We start from the raw sequence: 16,937 nt of genomic DNA, 5'->3' as shown, positions 1-16,937 counted from the left end.
CCCATGTCGTTCAGCTGGACTAGGCGCGTGCTGTTGTAGGCGTACTCCATGGGGGCCACCGCAGACACTACGTGCTGGCTGCCTATGCTGTTTTGGTTGAGCGGAGTATTATGACAGCTACGATTTCTTGATAAAGAAAACCGCCATAACATTTGTTACGTCAAGTGTGATTGGCCGACTTGTCCTTCAATGGCGACATCAGGTCTTGGAGGTGCATCTCCTACTCCTGGGTCCGTAATATAAAAGTTCTGATTGCCAGCCATCTCTCTGACTTCGAAAGGCTTAAATATTATTATAGAGGCTAATCGACATCTAATGAGGATGGCAAACCCATAGAGCATCATCGACGACATTGACAGCCTTGCTGTCCACCTGTTTCCCGTTGGCGTCGAAGGGGCAGATACGGCGCAGACCACATTTAATGTCGCAGGAACCCTCATCGTCTCCCTTGCATAGCGCAACCTCATAGCGACTGGCGTGACGGTCGAATCTCTTTTTGCAGCGGTCGACAGTAATTTGATACGGAGCCATGGGACCCCAGCCGTTCAAGGGAGTGAACCCCCAGTTGTCTGTATCCTGGTTGTTCGTGTTGGAGCGACAGTTTTGATGAGCGGCGACGTGGGTGTATCCATTATCGCGCATGTACCGCTCCGTGTACTTGTCGAGCATGAAGGTGTAAGACGATTTGTTCTCATCCGCACTAATAGAAACGGGACGACACTCGGGAACTGAGCGAGTGTAATACTCTTCACAACCGTAGGCGTTGTTAACAGCCAGGAAATCGTTGTCCGTCGGCGAATCCCATGGATCTATTTCCTTGTCTGTGATCGTTACCATGGCATACGCGTAGCCTCTTTTGGTGTTAGCTCTCATGCGGTAAAGCATGATTGAGTTATAGTCGAACGGCACCGACGTATCAGCGGAAGCGTGGATGGTATATTGATCTTGCCATCCGTCCATGATAGCATCCGGAAATACATGGATAAACTGATCACGGTCGGGCCGCTGTTGCTCATGGATGAGCCCAATTACGTGGCCCAGCTGTTTTGTTGAGTCAGTCTCATGAACCAACCAGTTCAAGACGTGCAGCTCTTACCTCGTGGGTGGGTACGCCATCTTCCATGCAGCCTTTGTTCGTGCCGAAACTCTGAATGGTTTCCCCTAGGTTGGGATAATCGAGGTTAACTATGACTTCTCCTAAGCCAGGAGAGCCTAGGTTGTTCGAATAGCAGCCATCATCATGCTGTGATAAATCGGTTAGCAATGCACCATGTATATCAATCAGAATGGTCTTCATCGTACTCTGTTGAAATACACCCAGGCGAGTTGATTTTGTTTTGGAACGAAGCGGATGCAGGTGCGCTGTTCCCACACTCTCATACTATCGCGAATAGAATTCGACAAGTCATGAGGAAGCCCTTCCAAGATGTAGGGGATTTCTCCCTTATCCCATAGTATCACAGCGTCCATGGAACCGCGTTTCTCCAAAGGAATGGCTTCAATCTCGGAACGGTTGAAGATGTTAGTGGGAAACACAGCGGCGACGACCGGCTGTGATAGTGCGACGGCCATGGCCGCAGCAGCCTTGAGAGTGATTGAAGGCATGTCGATGGTTTGTGACTTATTATGAAATAAAGAGCGGATGCTTGGTTCTGGCTTAAAGAATGCTGCAGAACACAGGCGGGCAGTAAACAAAAAGCGAATGTGGTGCCAAATGGGCAAACTAATTAATTGCTGCAGCTGCAAGCTTGAGTATGTGAGAGTTGAAAAACTTGAGATCTCCCCCTTGGCTTAAGTATAGGTTTATTCCTTGGGCTGTTTTGCAGGTTCAAAGTTCCTCGCTGTCGCCGGCATGTTGCATGTCGATGTGGATCCTGCAGATTACCGATGTCTATTCTTTGCTGCGAAGGGGCCGGGTTTCGTGCAATCCATGTAGATCCCCATTGCCTGTAGGCCGCTGGGCTGTTCTTTAATCTCTTGGAAAAAGTTAATAATATGCGCCAATTACTATTTTTGCGACGGATAGAGTGAATTGACCACCGCTGGAAGCTTTCTATAGTTATTCTCCGCAAGCCAGCAGATCAAAGTACGGTCTGTTATTTTGGACATTGCCGGTGGTATTGAAGGCCGCCTTGCAGAACAAGCTTCTGACATGACATGATGGTAGCATGCTGCTCATTGCCTTCCACAGAGATCAGATGAACTGGGTGCGTGCCGAAAGAGTTTGCAAAGTGTAAACGACACTGGAGAGGTTTTCCGCCTCTTCACTATCCTCGTCTTTTCCGCCCTCCCTCCATCCCTAAGCAGGAGATAAAACACTTTAAACGATAATGCACAAGTGAAACCAGCCCTGCACATAATCATGGGAAGAACTTTGAACCGAATCAGCATCATGTATGCTTACTTACGGCTTGGTATAGCTGACTCGGGAATCTCATTACGCTGTCTTGGAGTATAAGCGACTAGTGACTCGAGGGCTGCTTAGCCACAAGAGCTGTAAACCCAGTTTGACATGGTGCCAGGTGCCTCCTCAATCTCCCTGAGACTTATGCCTATACTACGAGGTAATTAAAGCTTTTCTTTGGCCCCCGATATTCAACAACTCTTAATACACTATCGCTGGGTGCTTGACAACGCAGTGACTACTATGGTATGATGGGTAAGTTTAAACTCCATAACAGGTAGTGTGGAGTTGTGACCCACGTATGAGACTCTCACTGGCCAGAATTATGATAGATGTGCACAAGAACCTCAAAGTACCGTCGCTGAAATAATCAAAAAAAAGCACGGCCACATTTACCTGACAAGGGGGTTAAACTTTGGCCCGATACCATAGTATACGGAGCAAGATGACAGATTTAATCACCATTAAAGCGCATTGTCTGTGCAAAGCATACACTTTTTCGGCTTTTGTGACCAAGTCTACTCTTCCGCTCATGGCTGTGTGCTGTCACTGCACATCTTGCCGTCGCCTTACTAGGTCGGTCACTCATTCTAGATGCGCAAAATGGCCTAATCCCTCTGAAGACCTTTCTGGCCTCAAGAAATACTCGTACAGCAAGCACACCGACGTCTTCTTCTGTGGAACTTGTTCATCCAAGCTTTCTGCCGCATGTCCACTCTAGGATCGAGTGCCGGCGGAGCTTCAGTTTGGCTCCCAAGGTTCGAGAACGGCGAGCCCGTCATGCGATGGAAGCAAGCGAGCGGTAGCCAATAGCTCCCACGGGACTGGCCGACGTCGACGTCCAGGGCTATGCCAGTTTCGCGTTACACTCTGAAAGCTTCCCCAGCTATGACGCCCTTCGCTGTCATTGCAAGGGTATGGGGCTGATGCTCCGCAGCTCTGTGGACCTGGAAGCGGATCCGGCAGTCGATTCTATACTCCTACCGGATCTCCGTACTAGGTATACCCAGTAACAGGTTGCCGGTAAAATGCCAGTGCACTTTTGGTCGGCGGCCAGTGTCTACCCCGATCTAGAAGGATTACCACATATGAGCTAGACATACCATATTCTATCACCCTAACTCTAGGTGACCCAGACCCTAACCAAGACCCTAACCACGAACCCTACATATATTTAAAAGCGTACGTAGCTATAGGAGATACATAGGGTGAGTGGTTAGGGTCTGGGTTAGGGTTACCTCGAGTTAGGGTGATGGAATATGATTATTTTATCTGTGGCAGTGGTGGCAGTACCTTCCAAAATAGGCTTAAATTACTGGCAGACTACCAAAAGCACACTGGCATTTTACCGGCAACCCAGTGACGTTTGAAGTTCAAGGCTAGACTCTAGTCTTGACTCGTGCGACTCGTGCCGCCTGACATACGGTTCGGATGTGTCGGCCTGGACTTATCCAGCATGCCCCCTAGCCCACATTGGGTTTGCCTATGGTGACGAGTCGGCTTCCGGACTGTCCGACTTCCCAAAAACAGTCGCAGCCCTCGAACAAGCAGTTTCTCCCGCTGAAAAGAAAGACCCCTGCCTTGCGACACTAGCGGTGTACAACAGCTCCACAGACTTAGAGCAGTACCTAAATGTATTCTACGCTGTTCATGACCGCGAAGACATGAACGACATTGCGATCGGCCTGTTGGACCATCCCGACGGTGCTCGCGCCAAAGGACCACTAGCTTGGTCTTACGGCAAGGTCGGGTGGGAAGCTGATGTGGCTGGAGGATGGCGAGAGGAGCTTGTTGGTTTAGTGAAGACCCTTTCGAAAGAGTGGGCTGTCTTGATCAATGAAAGTAGCACCCGACATCGCTGACGATTGAAACGTCCACCAAGAGGCATTCATGTACTGGAAGTGCCATCTTAGGCCACTTGGCGGATACTATTGCTAAGGCTCTTGCTCTCACCCCTCTTCTGAATATTACGACTTCCGACACTGCCACTCGTCTACTCTGCACCGTCAATAGTACTGGAGTTCAGTCCCCCCCCCTCCCCCCGGGTCTGGCGAGACGGTTGTTTCTGGCTATCAAAGACAAATTGAACAAATAATGAAGATGGGTTATGGTGCTTCTACGGCTAGCATAGAGCTTCTTTACGCTGACGGCGGTCGCTCGGTGGTGAACATCTTAACACATCCGTTGGGCAGACGGACAGTCACTATCAACTCTTCTAACTCATTTCCAATTACCTCCTATGATCGACCCGTGGTACTTCTTCCACCCTTACGACGGTCAAGTTCTACTCAAACCATTACGATTCAACAGGAGACTTTTGGCCACAATGCCCATACAAGCTCTTGGTGTCACAAAGACCCTTCCTGGTGCCGCAACATGGAGAGACGAGGAAATGTTAACATTCGTCAAAGGTGTAACGTCGACAGGATATCACTATTCTGGTACTTGCGCCATGCTAGTAAAGGCACTTGAGGGCGTTGTTGACTCGGAACTCAAGGTCCATGGAGTCGATATTTTGAGGATCGTGGTCAATGCTAGCATCATGCCTCTTTCGCAACCGACACGTATGCAGGCTACAGTCTATGCCATTGCTGAGAGAGTGAATCTCTACATAGGTCCCCCTCAATCGAAACGACACATATCTGTTTGCTGACTTCTGATCCGACAGTTGCCAGCGGATATTATACTGGGGAAACAGTGGTAGGACTGAGACTACTAGTGTTACTCACTGGGTTCTGGAAAACATTATCGAAGGCTATATACAGTATCAGTATGCAAGTAACGACCTAGAGCCACATCGGGCCATCATACAACGCCAACGCCAGCGCCCGGCCGTCCAGTGAGAAGGCCGCTACAGCTAACCCTGTACATAGCCTTCCTCGAATCGCTATCCAACCGCGTCCAGCAATGATGCCAGCACGGCGGCGCGTAGGCATGCAGACCGGGCCGCGGGCATGGTCTGTGGACTGCTTAAAGTTGGCGGGAATTCGAAGTGGATGTAAAGTTTTCCTACCCAATACCTATGCAAAGGCAATAGACAGCCTTGCTGCAAAGGGACGCTTTGGAGCAGTGTCTATCCGAAGCCTATGTATGTCACGAATCTGCAAATATTACAGTGCAGCTTTACGCCTACGATTCGTTCTGTAGACCACCTCATGGATTTTGGGGTTCGAGTATCAGTTAAGGCTGGAGCGAGACAGCCGGCTCTACATGCTCCATGTCTGCATGGCGCTAAATGTCAGCATGGCGCTACATATATTGGTTTCTCGAACTAATAAGGTCCTTTAACGCAACTAAACAGCTGAACGGCAAGGGACTCTGGCTGCTCGCCAATGCGCTTAGCCAACCAGAAGTCCCCAATGGTTCGAGTCAGCCGCTCTTATACATAAGCGCTGACACTGACACCGAAACCCCTATACTGTACAGCAATGTACGTAGTAATGGGGTTGCTGTGGATGTGGCTCGGCGCTGTAACTACCGGGACATGTTGGACATCTGCTTATTGTGCAATACGGAAAAGAAACTCCACACTTTTGTAGTTTGCCTCACTACGCGGTAGCCTAAATCCTTCAGACAAGGGGACGGCTTGGAAATAGACATCTCGAGACCGGTGGAACGGAACCATAACGAGTGAACATGCAGCGCTATCACACACTAGGGAGCATATGACCTAAGACCTGATCCAGCCTTGTCAGACCCTGTCATTTGCAACCAACTGAATCGTGCGTTGCAACGACACAGAGGTCACACGTGATTCATAAGCGGTGTCGGCTTTATGGCAGCCTAGACGTGTGTGACCATTTCGACGCAGCCCGCCCTGCGTCAAGGACATAAGTTCGCTCTCTTAACGCAGCTCGCAGCCGCATTTCAAGACTCGTTACAACCCTCTACCCAGCGATGCAGGAAAACGCACCAGACACATCCATTGCGACCCCCATCGAGAGCCCCGAGTGCTGGGATTCACAAAGGCGTCCGCCAGCTGTGTCGTCTTTGGACAATGTCTTCGAATAACACAAACGACGGCAGCGGCAGCGGCAGCGACGATGATGATAACAGAACAGAGTTGATTGTGGCGCTTGTCGCCCTAGTCATCTCTGTTCTTGCCTTCGTCATATCCATGCTCCAAGCTCTTCAGCAGTATTATGCTTCAGCTACGGGCTACTCTTCATGCACCCCCAAGGTCATGGGCGATTGGGCTCGATTCACCCATCGCCGATTCCGATGGTACGAGTTTCGCTTCGAAGTAGAATTCGAAGTCCCCATCATCTTTGTCGCGCCTCCAACGAACGCCAGTGGGCCCCTCGGATTGCACAAAGATAAGGAGATCACGTACATGACTGGAACCTCCGATAGTTACAAGAAGACGTTCACCTGGAACCAACAGCAATACGATAAGATCGACAAGAGCCTACGGGCTGGGAACAGCCGCCAGGCCATCCACACAGCAGACAACGAGCTTGCCAATTGGCTGGGTCTCCTGATGGCCATCCAGCGTATGGAGAAAGAGTCGCGAATCTGGCAGGACAACGAATACTTCGGCCACAGTAACCCCCAGTGGGAGGATCAGACCCCATGCCACCCGCACACACCGGCTGTGGTTTTCACTCACACGCTCACTGTGGGGATGCAACGAAAGAAGAAATCCTGGGACAGCATGCCGGACAACATGAAGAAACCCTATGCCACCACTACCATTTCCCATCTGGTCGAGATTGCGGGCATGCTCGGGGTCCACTGGAAAGAGTTCAACAGAAACGAGGACCGCTACCGTGCGCAGGGCAACGGCTTCAGTATCACCGGCTATGATGTTGACGATCTTGGAATCGTCTTCACGTTCGAGAAGATCGGGCCGACTTGGTTTCATGAGAACCGCATCGTCCCCCACAATCTCGTCAAGGAACTTTTCTTTGGATACTGTCCCACGATCTTTCGCCCGGTGAACAGCAGCAACCACAAGTATGCTGATGAACCCAAGGACATTGGGACGCTCCAGCTTGGAAGTATGTCTGCAATTGCTGAGACGCTGGTGGTGATTGGCTGCAATACGAACGCCGTTCAGTATTTCCGGAAGCCACAGTCAGACACGCGTCACGTACACTTATTTCCAAGTAAGTAAATATTCGAATTTTCTGGTAGAAAGGCCTCTGACATGAACGTTTTTATAGTTGCATTCGAGCTGCTGGGCATGGTTGGAGTAGTGCTCCAGATCCCCGGTACTGCGTTTCGTATGCTTCCAAACCCGACTATCTGGCACTGGGACCGAAAATCGTTCTCACTGCGCACCTTTCTCGGCGATTACGTGCAGGCTTTGAGTGAGGCATCGGCCTATGATCCCCGTCTCAACCACACGGAGAACACTCGCATCGCTGCAATGATCAAGGAGGCAGGCAAGATTGAGGACAAATTCCTAGAGATGGAGTCTCGAGATGGTCCAGAGGCAATCCTGAGGCCCACCAGCAACACGGAAGAAAAGATCTACTCTAACGATCTCGTCATGGTTCTGCATTCGGCGATCTCGCGGTGCGATGAATTCCTCACAAACCCTCTTCGGATCAACCTCGTTCAAAACGTTTTGCGCGTTCACTTGCAAGAGGTCCTTCGGATTCTAAACGACACGGAGGGAGAGTACAAGGCTGCAGAAAAGGGTCGCGAAAATAACGAGCACCTCCAAGACCCAGTCCTCCCCGGGGTGTCTTCTGCTGGTAGGGCGAATGAGGAAAGGGAGGAGGTACAGAAGGAGATATCCCTGCTGCAGAAACTCGACTTGGCCTCGTCTAGTGAGAGGCACGGTGTACTTGCTGACATTTATTTGTTCTCGGTCCGCAAGCGTGTTATCGAGGTTGTCTGCAGGCAGCTGCTCATTGGCAAATCCCGACGAGAGCGAGCCAGGTCATTCATTTCCACTGCGTCTGGGGAGCCGCAGAACCACGACCAGGGGCAACGTGTTAACGACATATGGTGCATGCTCGTTTTTAGAATGGTGTGCTGGCTACTGTTGCACGACTTTCACGGCAAGGACATCCATGTTGAGAAGAGCGAGGTTTTTGGCAGTCGATTACCTGTGTATCTCTCATAGGAGGAGGCCAGCGACGAGTGGTCTATGGGGCGGGAATGAGCATGATGATGAACTAATGAATCACGAAGACTTTTTTGAGTGTAGGACGTGTATCCTTCATCCAGACACATCTGGGCCGAATCTGGGTTTTGGTAAATAGTTTTATTGTCAAAACGCGCTTTGCATCATGGTATCTCTGCTATTAACTGAAACGACTATCGACACGCCTTTGTAAAAAAATCCCACGCACTCATCCGCCAAGTCGTTGGTCGCAGTCCTTTCGATAAATCAGTGGGTACCGTTGGCGCCGTTCGCTCCGTTCTCACGCTTCTTTAACTCCTCACGGACTCCGGGCAAGACGTAGCGGCCATAGTCGATAGCGTCGTTGAGGTTGTCATACCCACGAATGGAAATGAGCTCGGCGCCGAGGTCAATGTAGTCGAGAATGGAGTCGTTGATGGTTTTGGGAGACCCGACCAGAGCCGTGGAAGCTCCCCGGGCGTTGGTTGCGGTGACAGTGGGGTACCACAGAGCACGATCTTGGACCTCGCCCTTCTTGGCGATATCAAGGAGACGCTGAGAGCCCACGTTTTGGGGTTCCGGGCCCGTCTGGCCAGGCTTGCCCTGCCCGGCGGCGATATTGCCCTTGAGCGCGTCAAGAGTGCGGTACGCCTTGGCCCATGCGAGCTCGTCCGTCTCGGCGATGATGGGACGGAAGGTAACCCAGATGCGGGGCCGGTCCTTGCGGCCAGCCTTTTCGGACTCGGCGTAGATGCGGTCGATCTGCTCCTTTGTTTCCTTCAGAGGCTCACCCCAGAGTCCGAATATATCAGCGAGGGAGCCGCCGATGCGGTATGCCTCCGCGGAGGAGCCGCCGACGGAGACGGGGATAGTGCCCTTAGTAGGGCGGACCTTGTTGGTGAAGCCCTTAAATGTGTAGTACTGGCTGTCCCAGTCGAAGGGCGCATCCGACTCCCACGCACGGCGGAGAATCTTAATGTAATCTTCCAGGCGACCGTAACGCTCGTCCTTGGATAGGAAGTCACCCTCCTTGGCTTGTTCGGCATCACTGCCGCCGGCGATGAAGTGCACAACAACACGACCCTTGCTGAGCTGGTCTAGTGTTGCCAGCGCCTTGGCAGCAACTGTAGGGTAGAGGGTGTTTGGCCGCAGGGCAATAATAACACTGACGTTCTTGGTCACGGCAAGAATCGTCGCGCCGATGGTGAAGGGATCGAATGAGTCGGAGCCATACGGAACGAGTGTGTAGTTAAAGCCATAGTCGTCCAGGGTCTTAGCGTAGCGGACCAAGAATTCCGGGTCGATGCCAGCACCGGGGATCGGAGCGATCTCCGTTGAGGCGTTAGGGAAAGTTACACTAATGAATTCGGTCGGCATTTTTGCTGGTTTTTGGTCTGGGTATTGATGATATGCTCAAGGACCTCTTTGTGGGTGAACGATGCCACAGCCTATATACACGCGTTGCAGGATATGACGACAACTGCAAGATAATCACGCCTTACACCCCGAGCCGGTTTCGGTAAGGGGTTCCCCGGTGAAATGTCGCCATAACCCCATCTTATCCGAGTGGTATCAATCACTCTGCCAATTGAGTAATAGTGTCTTTGCGGTTTTCTTTTCCGACGCCCTTTCAAGAATCGCCAATCTGCAGGGGAAACGGTCGTTCGGGTTGCGCGCAGACGCTTTGGCCGCGCAAACCGGGGCAACTCCGACAAAGCTTGAGCACTTGTGATTGCGCAGTTCATGCCCACCCTCCATAGTCACAGCAACACACCACCATGATAGAATAGGGGTCTCCAAGTTTGTGAGAGTATCAATCAGCATAAGATTACCCCGCTCCAACGCAGGACGCAATCCTCAAGGTGTGTTCCACATATCCACATCTTCGGTCCAAGTCGCCACATCAGCAAACTGTACCCGGGTGCTCGACATTGGCTGATTTATTGTTCTGGCCCGGCTCTTATCGTGCCATGACTTACAAATCAAATTATCGCAAGATGAGTGTCATATGTCGTGATTTGTCACTCGATACCACACGGCTGAGTACCTATCTTTGCTTTCACTGCCTTGATATAACACACATTATCGGCTGGCGAAAATCCCGCATTGAACTAACTGAGCATATGTTTAAAAACAGTACTCTTTATGTAAGAGTGAATGGCCAGCAACCGCTCGAGAGATTTCCTGTTAAGCCTTGATATCACGCATTATCTTGTACTTATCGCTCCGCTACCCGCGAACTTGCTTTCGGGTAGAGCCAGGCTAGCTAGTGGGTTTGTCTGGTGGTGAAGAAGTATATAGCTTTAGCGTTGATTATCCGAAGGACTGGGTCATTGGACAGCATTTTGAGTATACTTTGGCGTTTGAACACAAGATGTGATTGTTGAATGAGTTGCAGATCCCGGGGTAACAAGACCTTTACCTCCTATGGGTCAGAATCTGACAGCTCTGATCGAGAAGTGATCAAACTTGAAAATGACTCGAAAGGGTGGGAACACATAAAGACGTTTGGTCTTTTATCAAGATAATAGGTATATAATACAAATTCCCAATCCCTCGTTGATTACAACTGCTCGAATAAACAAGGCTTAGGACTCGTTCCCCAATTTGGCATCTCGGCGCCGAGCTCCAGGTACACGAGGCTCTAAGAGGATACACTATCTAAGCCTCGAGCACATCAGAGCCCTATGTTCATGCCACAGTTAGGGTCTTCACGTTCTCGTCTATCTTCGCCTCCTAACCACCCAAGTCCCTCGTCTCGTCTCATTGAAAGTAGTGGCCCTTACTCATTCTCTTGCGGAACTAGGATATGGCTCATACGTTGGATCTCGGGCACATAAACCCTACGATGCTTGCAAGACTCATAAAGTTCGCTGTCCCAGGATGGCCATCAGAGAAGTTGAGAAATGCATCAGCTAACTTGGCTAGCAGATGGCGGGCCACAGGGGCCTTGCACTCACTGTTTTGTACGGCGCTGTCTTTTCATTTCCTCACTCTCGACATGCCACGTTTCGCTGGCTGATTCTAAACCAGATTTCCGTAGAATTGTACCACTTCAGTATCAAATGACTCACGCATAAGCGCAATGGTGTGTGTGAGCTGTGACTCTACATGTCTTAGACGGATCACGATTACTGTCAACTAACAGGCTTAGGTGGCCGCAATAGCTTCGCATTCTTCCCAGAGATCCCAGAAATCAACGTGTTAGCACCATCAACGCGTCATTGAAATCCAAAGTAAATAGTCTCATCGGGGGGTGGGGGGTTCAATGGTTCTCAACAGCCGAATACACCGTGCCAACCTCATGACAATGACCACACGAAAGGTAAAACCGTCTGAATCGATAACGGACCGCAATCAGTGAAAAAAATGACAGGTAGTTCGAGCCCAACAATCGCGAGACCTAGCGCTTGGTTCCCGTCAGACTGAGGGCTTTTCTCCGGGCCCGTTGACACTAGCCAATACCATCATTATCCTGGAGGCGTTGACTGCTATGTCGGCTTCTATACGAGGGACCTGTGAGCTCGTAAAAAAGCCTGCAATCATGTCAAAAGCAGCCAAACGATTGCCGATAATATCTTTCCACAACTTCACTGGTCGGTCCATTAGCCTATGGATTCAAGAAATCAACTTGAGGCATGTACGCTATCAGAAAGAATCACCAACTTCCATTTTAGAAGAAGCTCCGTAAGATTAACATGAGCAAGCCTACTAAACGAAATAGAGCCTCTCATGCTAACTATGCGATGGGCCTCTGTTGACAGCGATATCGACTGCCCCATTCCATCCGTCTCAGATTCGACAATCAGGGAGTTCAACTGGTCTCTGCGTTTTGAGCAGTTTGCAAGGTTGCTCACCCGCTCTTAAATATCTCTCTTCCCAGTGGAGAATCCTGGCGACTCAAAGTCATACTACTGGAATATACCCGACTAGTTGCATGCCGATCTGGAAGCTTGGCAAGGGTTATTGACAGACAATGGCTTAAAGCTGACAGGATCCTTTAGCCCTCGACCTGTTTCGGGAACTTTGTCCCGAACCGTTACGCTCCTTGCTCATGATCTATATTATAGACTCTTCTTTGATCTTTCACAAGCAACACTGGCTTACCTGCCGACGATGAAGTCCGCTAGAATGAAGACAATCTTGGCCGCTTTTCGGTATATTCTGGAGCCGACTACGATGATTACGATACAGCCTCGCACGGTCTCATGGTATGTTGAGGTACAGATATCTCCTTCCGGCTGGGATCGTCACTTATCTCTTTAGTTATAGGCTCCTTGCCGAAATGCTCATTACCGCCTTGTGCGTGCTCTTCGACGTGATCATTCATGACCCGAGATAGCCAACATGGCCCCCCACCTGTCACTACTTGACATGGTTGGAAGCTATGCTATGCTAGGAGCCTAGAGTATTCTAATGGCGACCCGATGCCGGGATCGCTTATCGTCGAGTGTGCTCAAATTGCGCGGCGTTATATAAACGAGATTAAAAACTCCGAATCGAAAATCTTGGTAGCTCCGCAGCATCATCAGTGATGTTTACTATAGTAGCAACCCCACGCAGCGAGTTTCAAGCCTCAATGTAGCTAGCAAGCCATAGAGGCAAGCGCCGTGACCAAGGATTTCTCGGGTGAAAGTTCTCACAATGTGCTGGTTAATAGACTTCATGCTAAAATTGTCGGAGGCGTTGGCAAACCGAAATTTGTCGTCTGGTCTATACTTCTCCTCTTATAATGAAGAGGTATTAGTCACTGACACTCAGGTAGCATTAGACAACGAAAGGGTGCGTAGTTATAGTACCAGTACACTTTCATGGTATCAAGCTCTGTCATTCGCCATCAGTATCAGTTCCCAAGATTGTTGAATATTCAACTGCAGCACCCATTATCCCCTTGACACGATGGCGTGATGTTGTTTCAAGTTCAAAACCCTATGGCTTTGGCATGGAACGGCGTCTCGGCAGCCGAAGTCCGTAGGTGCGGCCTTGGCAGGACTGTACATCGAAAACCGAGATGGGAATTGCAAGGTCTTCGGTCACAGTGGGCTCCGGGATCCCGGGGTTTCTTTGGGTCCGCTTCAAGGATTAGCCGGGTCACGGGCGGTCCAAAGAGACCTAGCGTCTCCACGAGCTCCGCATAGGGATTTGCCTGACATAGTACGGATACAGCCCATGTCTTTCCCTTATCTCTGTTGTAAAGGAAACATAAAGACAGTATTTGCCGGAACGCCCTTCATTTTTGGACGGCCAATTCCTCATACCATGTCGGTCCCGCTTTGTTCAAATGGCATCTGAGAGTTCAGGATCGCAACCGAGTACCCCGGCTGCTGACCTGCCGCGGGCCGTTCTGGCCTGCGTGTTTTGTCACCAACGGAAAATTAGGTGTGACCGCAGGTCCCCCTGCGCCAACTGTGTGAAGGTTTGTCGTCAAGTTACATGCGGCCGGCGGCAAACTATCCACTAACACCGGGGGACCGTAGGCTGATCAGCCATGCATTCCATCAAAGCGAGCACCCTCAGGCTCTGGGAGACGTCGCTTCGCAAAAGATTTGCTCCAGAGGTTGCAACAGTGCGAGAGTTTGCTGAGTGAAGTAGCATTTCGTGGGAAAGAGGGCAATCCTATTGGCACCGATACAATGGGACCAACGACGGCGGTATCCAGCCCGACGCCATCCTGGGTGAGCTATGAGGAGACTCGTAAGCAGCTCACCTCGAGACCTCGCGGCAGAATTGTTTACAACGAGGGCCGCGCGACATTTATGGAAAACCCATTTAGAGGAGACATTATCGACCATGTACGTACCCTCATGTAATTCCTCCTTCGCATCCTGCAGAAGCCTGACAAGAATTCAGCTGCAATCCGTAACATTGAATGCTGATGGCAACGACACTGAGCAATCGACTAATCAGTCCACATCTACCAGCGTCTCTGATCATGCTGAGACGGTTCAAGTGGAGTCCATGGATTTTGATACCTTCACATTGGGTCCCGTTGAGATGCTCAGACTATGGCAGGTTTTCTTGGAACGGGTGAATCCCATGACCAAGGTTGTACACGTTCCAAGTCTAGAGCCGCTGGTCTTCGAAGCCGTAACAGGCGGCATAAACCTTAGCACCGACTTTAAAGCTCTTATATGTTGCATCAATGTCGTTGCGATTATGGCTTTGTCAGAGGCTGAGGCTATCCAGATGCTCGGCGCTGAAAAGAGCAGCGTGTTACGTCGTTCAACACTGACAATGAAGAAGGCACTGGCTGAAACTGACTTTCTGAGAAAATATAACATGAGGATTCTACAGTGTCTTGTCCTGTACTTGGTATAGCTTTTCCAAGAGAGCTTCTAAAGTCTTCGGGCTAACAGGGTGCAGGTTTCTGTTCAAGGACAACTCGACCGGCATGCAGCATGGGTTCTAACCGGAGCACTTGTCAGAATAGCGCAAAGAATGGGCCTTCACCGCGATGGAGAGCTTCTAGGCTTATCACCTTTCGAGACAGAAATCAGACGGCGAATATGGTGGCAGATCATTTTACTGGAGTCGAAGTATGCCGTTCTGGCGGGCTTCTGCGATGCTATCTTACCGCCTAACTGGAATACCAAGCTGCCTTCTAACGTCAACGACGCCGATCTCGTGCCAGGGTCCCTGGAACCCGTGAAGTCGCGCGAAGGGGCTACTGAGATGGCCTTCTGTCTGATGACTTACGAATCTCGCTTGTTTTTCTACAATAACCTGGTTCCCGAGTTTGAGGCAGCTATAATCGGCGGAGGCAACGTGAACACTGAGAATTACAAACGATTGGCCACACAATCACTCGGCAAATACCAAGAAATCGTCGAGAAATACGAAAAGGAACTGGCCACTGCTGAAAGAAAATACACTGATGCCAGCGCTGGCGGTATTCATCTGATGGCGAGCAAGGTCCGCTCGCTCGTGGTACAGAGGTTACGCGACATGATACTCCACGCGCGAGAACCTTGGAACGAGGAATTCGACGGGGAAGGTGGCCATCGGTCATTTTTCAGGGCCTGGGTCATTTCTTTTGAAAACCACATCAACTGGTATGACGCGGCAGATGACAAGTTCGCATGGTACCACAAACTTCATTTCGAGACAGATGCCTTCTCTGCCATGATTGAGCTGCTCCAGTGGCAGCCGGTCGGGACATTGGTGGAGAGAGCATGGACTGTCATCGACCGACTCTATCATTGCCACCAAGATATGTATGACATGAGCAAGAAGGATAACCTCCAGCGGGCCGAAAATCTTCTCGCCGGCTGGAGCAGACGGGAACTGGCGTTTCGTAGACTGGGATTCTCGTGTAGTACTCCTTTTGTTGTGGCGAAGCTACGGACTTTTGAGGTGTTCAGACAGCAGCAGTCCAGCCTTCCATTTGAGGAGTGGCCTGTACCGACGTCGGACAAGACAATTTCCACCTAATGACATGGAAGCCTTGGCTTTGCGTATCTCCTTTGCTCATCTAAAAGGTTTTTCCAACCTCGAAGATATGCCTTCCAACCAATTAATATCTTGGCTATGGTTCGGCGACCACTGCTGGATTTCGATGAAGTGTCTTCAACATAGCATGCAATTAGCCATGTCTCAGTTGCTCAAGATGCTCTCCGAGCGTGTCACAGGGACTCACTCCCTGAGGCACAAATTCAGAAGAAATTTGTCATCCATTCTTAGGTACTTGACGAACAATAGCGGACGTCACACGCGGGTACATCCTCATAGCCTCATTCAAGACGGCAATCATGTATGTTAGCTTGCTGACAGAGACAATATTGATTTTGCTTGAGTCTTTTAAGCGGAGCGAACCTCTTCGTTCAGTTTTTGAGCACCTTTGGATTGGTACCGATGAGATAGGTTGTGCATGTAAGCGTGGTAGCTGTTAATTTAGAGCCTGCGATTACCATAACCGCAGAACTGGCGGATAATTTGTCCAGTGAAAGATTTTATCAGTCAAACATTTCTAGCTGCTATTCTTGTTGTTCATTATGATTCCTTGGAATAATTGCCCATTTTCACCTCCTATTCAGTATGCCCTAGAAAGGCCTCTCCTGTCTTGAACAATGTTCAACCGCTCGTTTATCATTTTTAATCTGTGCTCCTAGACATTGCGAACCTGAGATCAAGTCCACCCATTGTGAACAGGCCTTTTACTACCTATCAGCTGAAAATCGGAACGATTCAGTTTGAGGCAAAGGCCGATGATCATGACGCCGTCACCCCCCCTATGAAGGGTTATGCCTGGGCAAAATGGATATTTTGGGTCATTGCACGGCTCACAGGCCCATCAGTGAAAGGTCCGGGGTCGTATGTACACAATTGGCACCAACGTTATTTTGAAGACACATGCCCATAGATTCCGGCTGCTCCAGTCTCGTATGGATGAAGGATCAGCACGATGACCTTGTCCAAGAAAACCTTACTGTTTCAGCTGATCTCATACGCTGTCAGATA

General features: G+C 50.1%; 6 protein-coding genes across 6 annotated transcripts; 4 read left to right on the top strand and 2 right to left on the bottom strand.

Moving 5' to 3' along the window:
* Positions 1-312: 312 nt before the first annotated feature.
* Positions 313-960, bottom strand: GLRG_06837 (uncharacterized protein; the record flags this gene model as incomplete). The annotated part of the gene is made up of 1 exon (XM_008097377.1): positions 313-960. The coding sequence occupies one exon, from the start codon at positions 958-960 to the stop codon at positions 313-315; it is 648 nt and encodes a 215-aa protein (XP_008095568.1).
* Positions 961-2,861: 1,901 nt separating this feature from the next.
* Positions 2,862-4,233, top strand: GLRG_06836 (uncharacterized protein). The gene is made up of 2 exons (XM_008097376.1): positions 2,862-3,104; positions 3,805-4,233. Exon 2 carries the CDS (start codon positions 3,890-3,892, stop codon positions 3,995-3,997), a length of 108 nt encoding a protein of 35 aa, XP_008095567.1. The 5' UTR covers positions 2,862-3,104; positions 3,805-3,889; the 3' UTR covers positions 3,998-4,233.
* Positions 4,234-4,643: 410 nt separating this feature from the next.
* GLRG_06835 (GMC oxidoreductase) lies at positions 4,644-5,406 on the top strand (the record flags this gene model as incomplete). Its single annotated transcript, XM_008097375.1, has 3 exons — positions 4,644-4,968; positions 5,073-5,104; positions 5,278-5,406. 3 exons carry the CDS (start codon positions 4,644-4,646, stop codon positions 5,404-5,406), a joined length of 486 nt encoding a protein of 161 aa, XP_008095566.1.
* A 995-nt stretch (positions 5,407-6,401) lies between these two features.
* GLRG_06834 (modin) lies at positions 6,402-8,480 on the top strand (the record flags this gene model as incomplete). The annotated part of the gene is made up of 2 exons (XM_008097374.1): positions 6,402-7,512; positions 7,570-8,480. 2 exons carry the CDS (start codon positions 6,402-6,404, stop codon positions 8,478-8,480), a joined length of 2,022 nt encoding a protein of 673 aa, XP_008095565.1.
* Positions 8,481-8,747: 267 nt separating this feature from the next.
* GLRG_06833 (uncharacterized protein) lies at positions 8,748-9,857 on the bottom strand (the record flags this gene model as incomplete). The annotated part of the gene is made up of 1 exon (XM_008097373.1): positions 8,748-9,857. The coding sequence occupies one exon, from the start codon at positions 9,855-9,857 to the stop codon at positions 8,748-8,750; it is 1,110 nt and encodes a 369-aa protein (XP_008095564.1).
* A 4,256-nt stretch (positions 9,858-14,113) lies between these two features.
* Positions 14,114-15,911, top strand: GLRG_06832 (fungal specific transcription factor domain-containing protein; the record flags this gene model as incomplete). The annotated part of the gene is made up of 3 exons (XM_008097372.1): positions 14,114-14,272; positions 14,331-14,792; positions 14,844-15,911. 3 exons carry the CDS (start codon positions 14,114-14,116, stop codon positions 15,909-15,911), a joined length of 1,689 nt encoding a protein of 562 aa, XP_008095563.1.
* Positions 15,912-16,937: the final 1,026 nt, after the last annotated feature.

This window comes from Colletotrichum graminicola, assembly GCF_000149035.1.
Source record: "Colletotrichum graminicola M1.001 genomic scaffold supercont1.26, whole genome shotgun sequence".
Lineage (NCBI taxonomy): Eukaryota > Fungi > Ascomycota > Sordariomycetes > Glomerellales > Glomerellaceae > Colletotrichum > Colletotrichum graminicola.
This window is presented reverse-complemented; position numbering and strand designations above follow the sequence as displayed.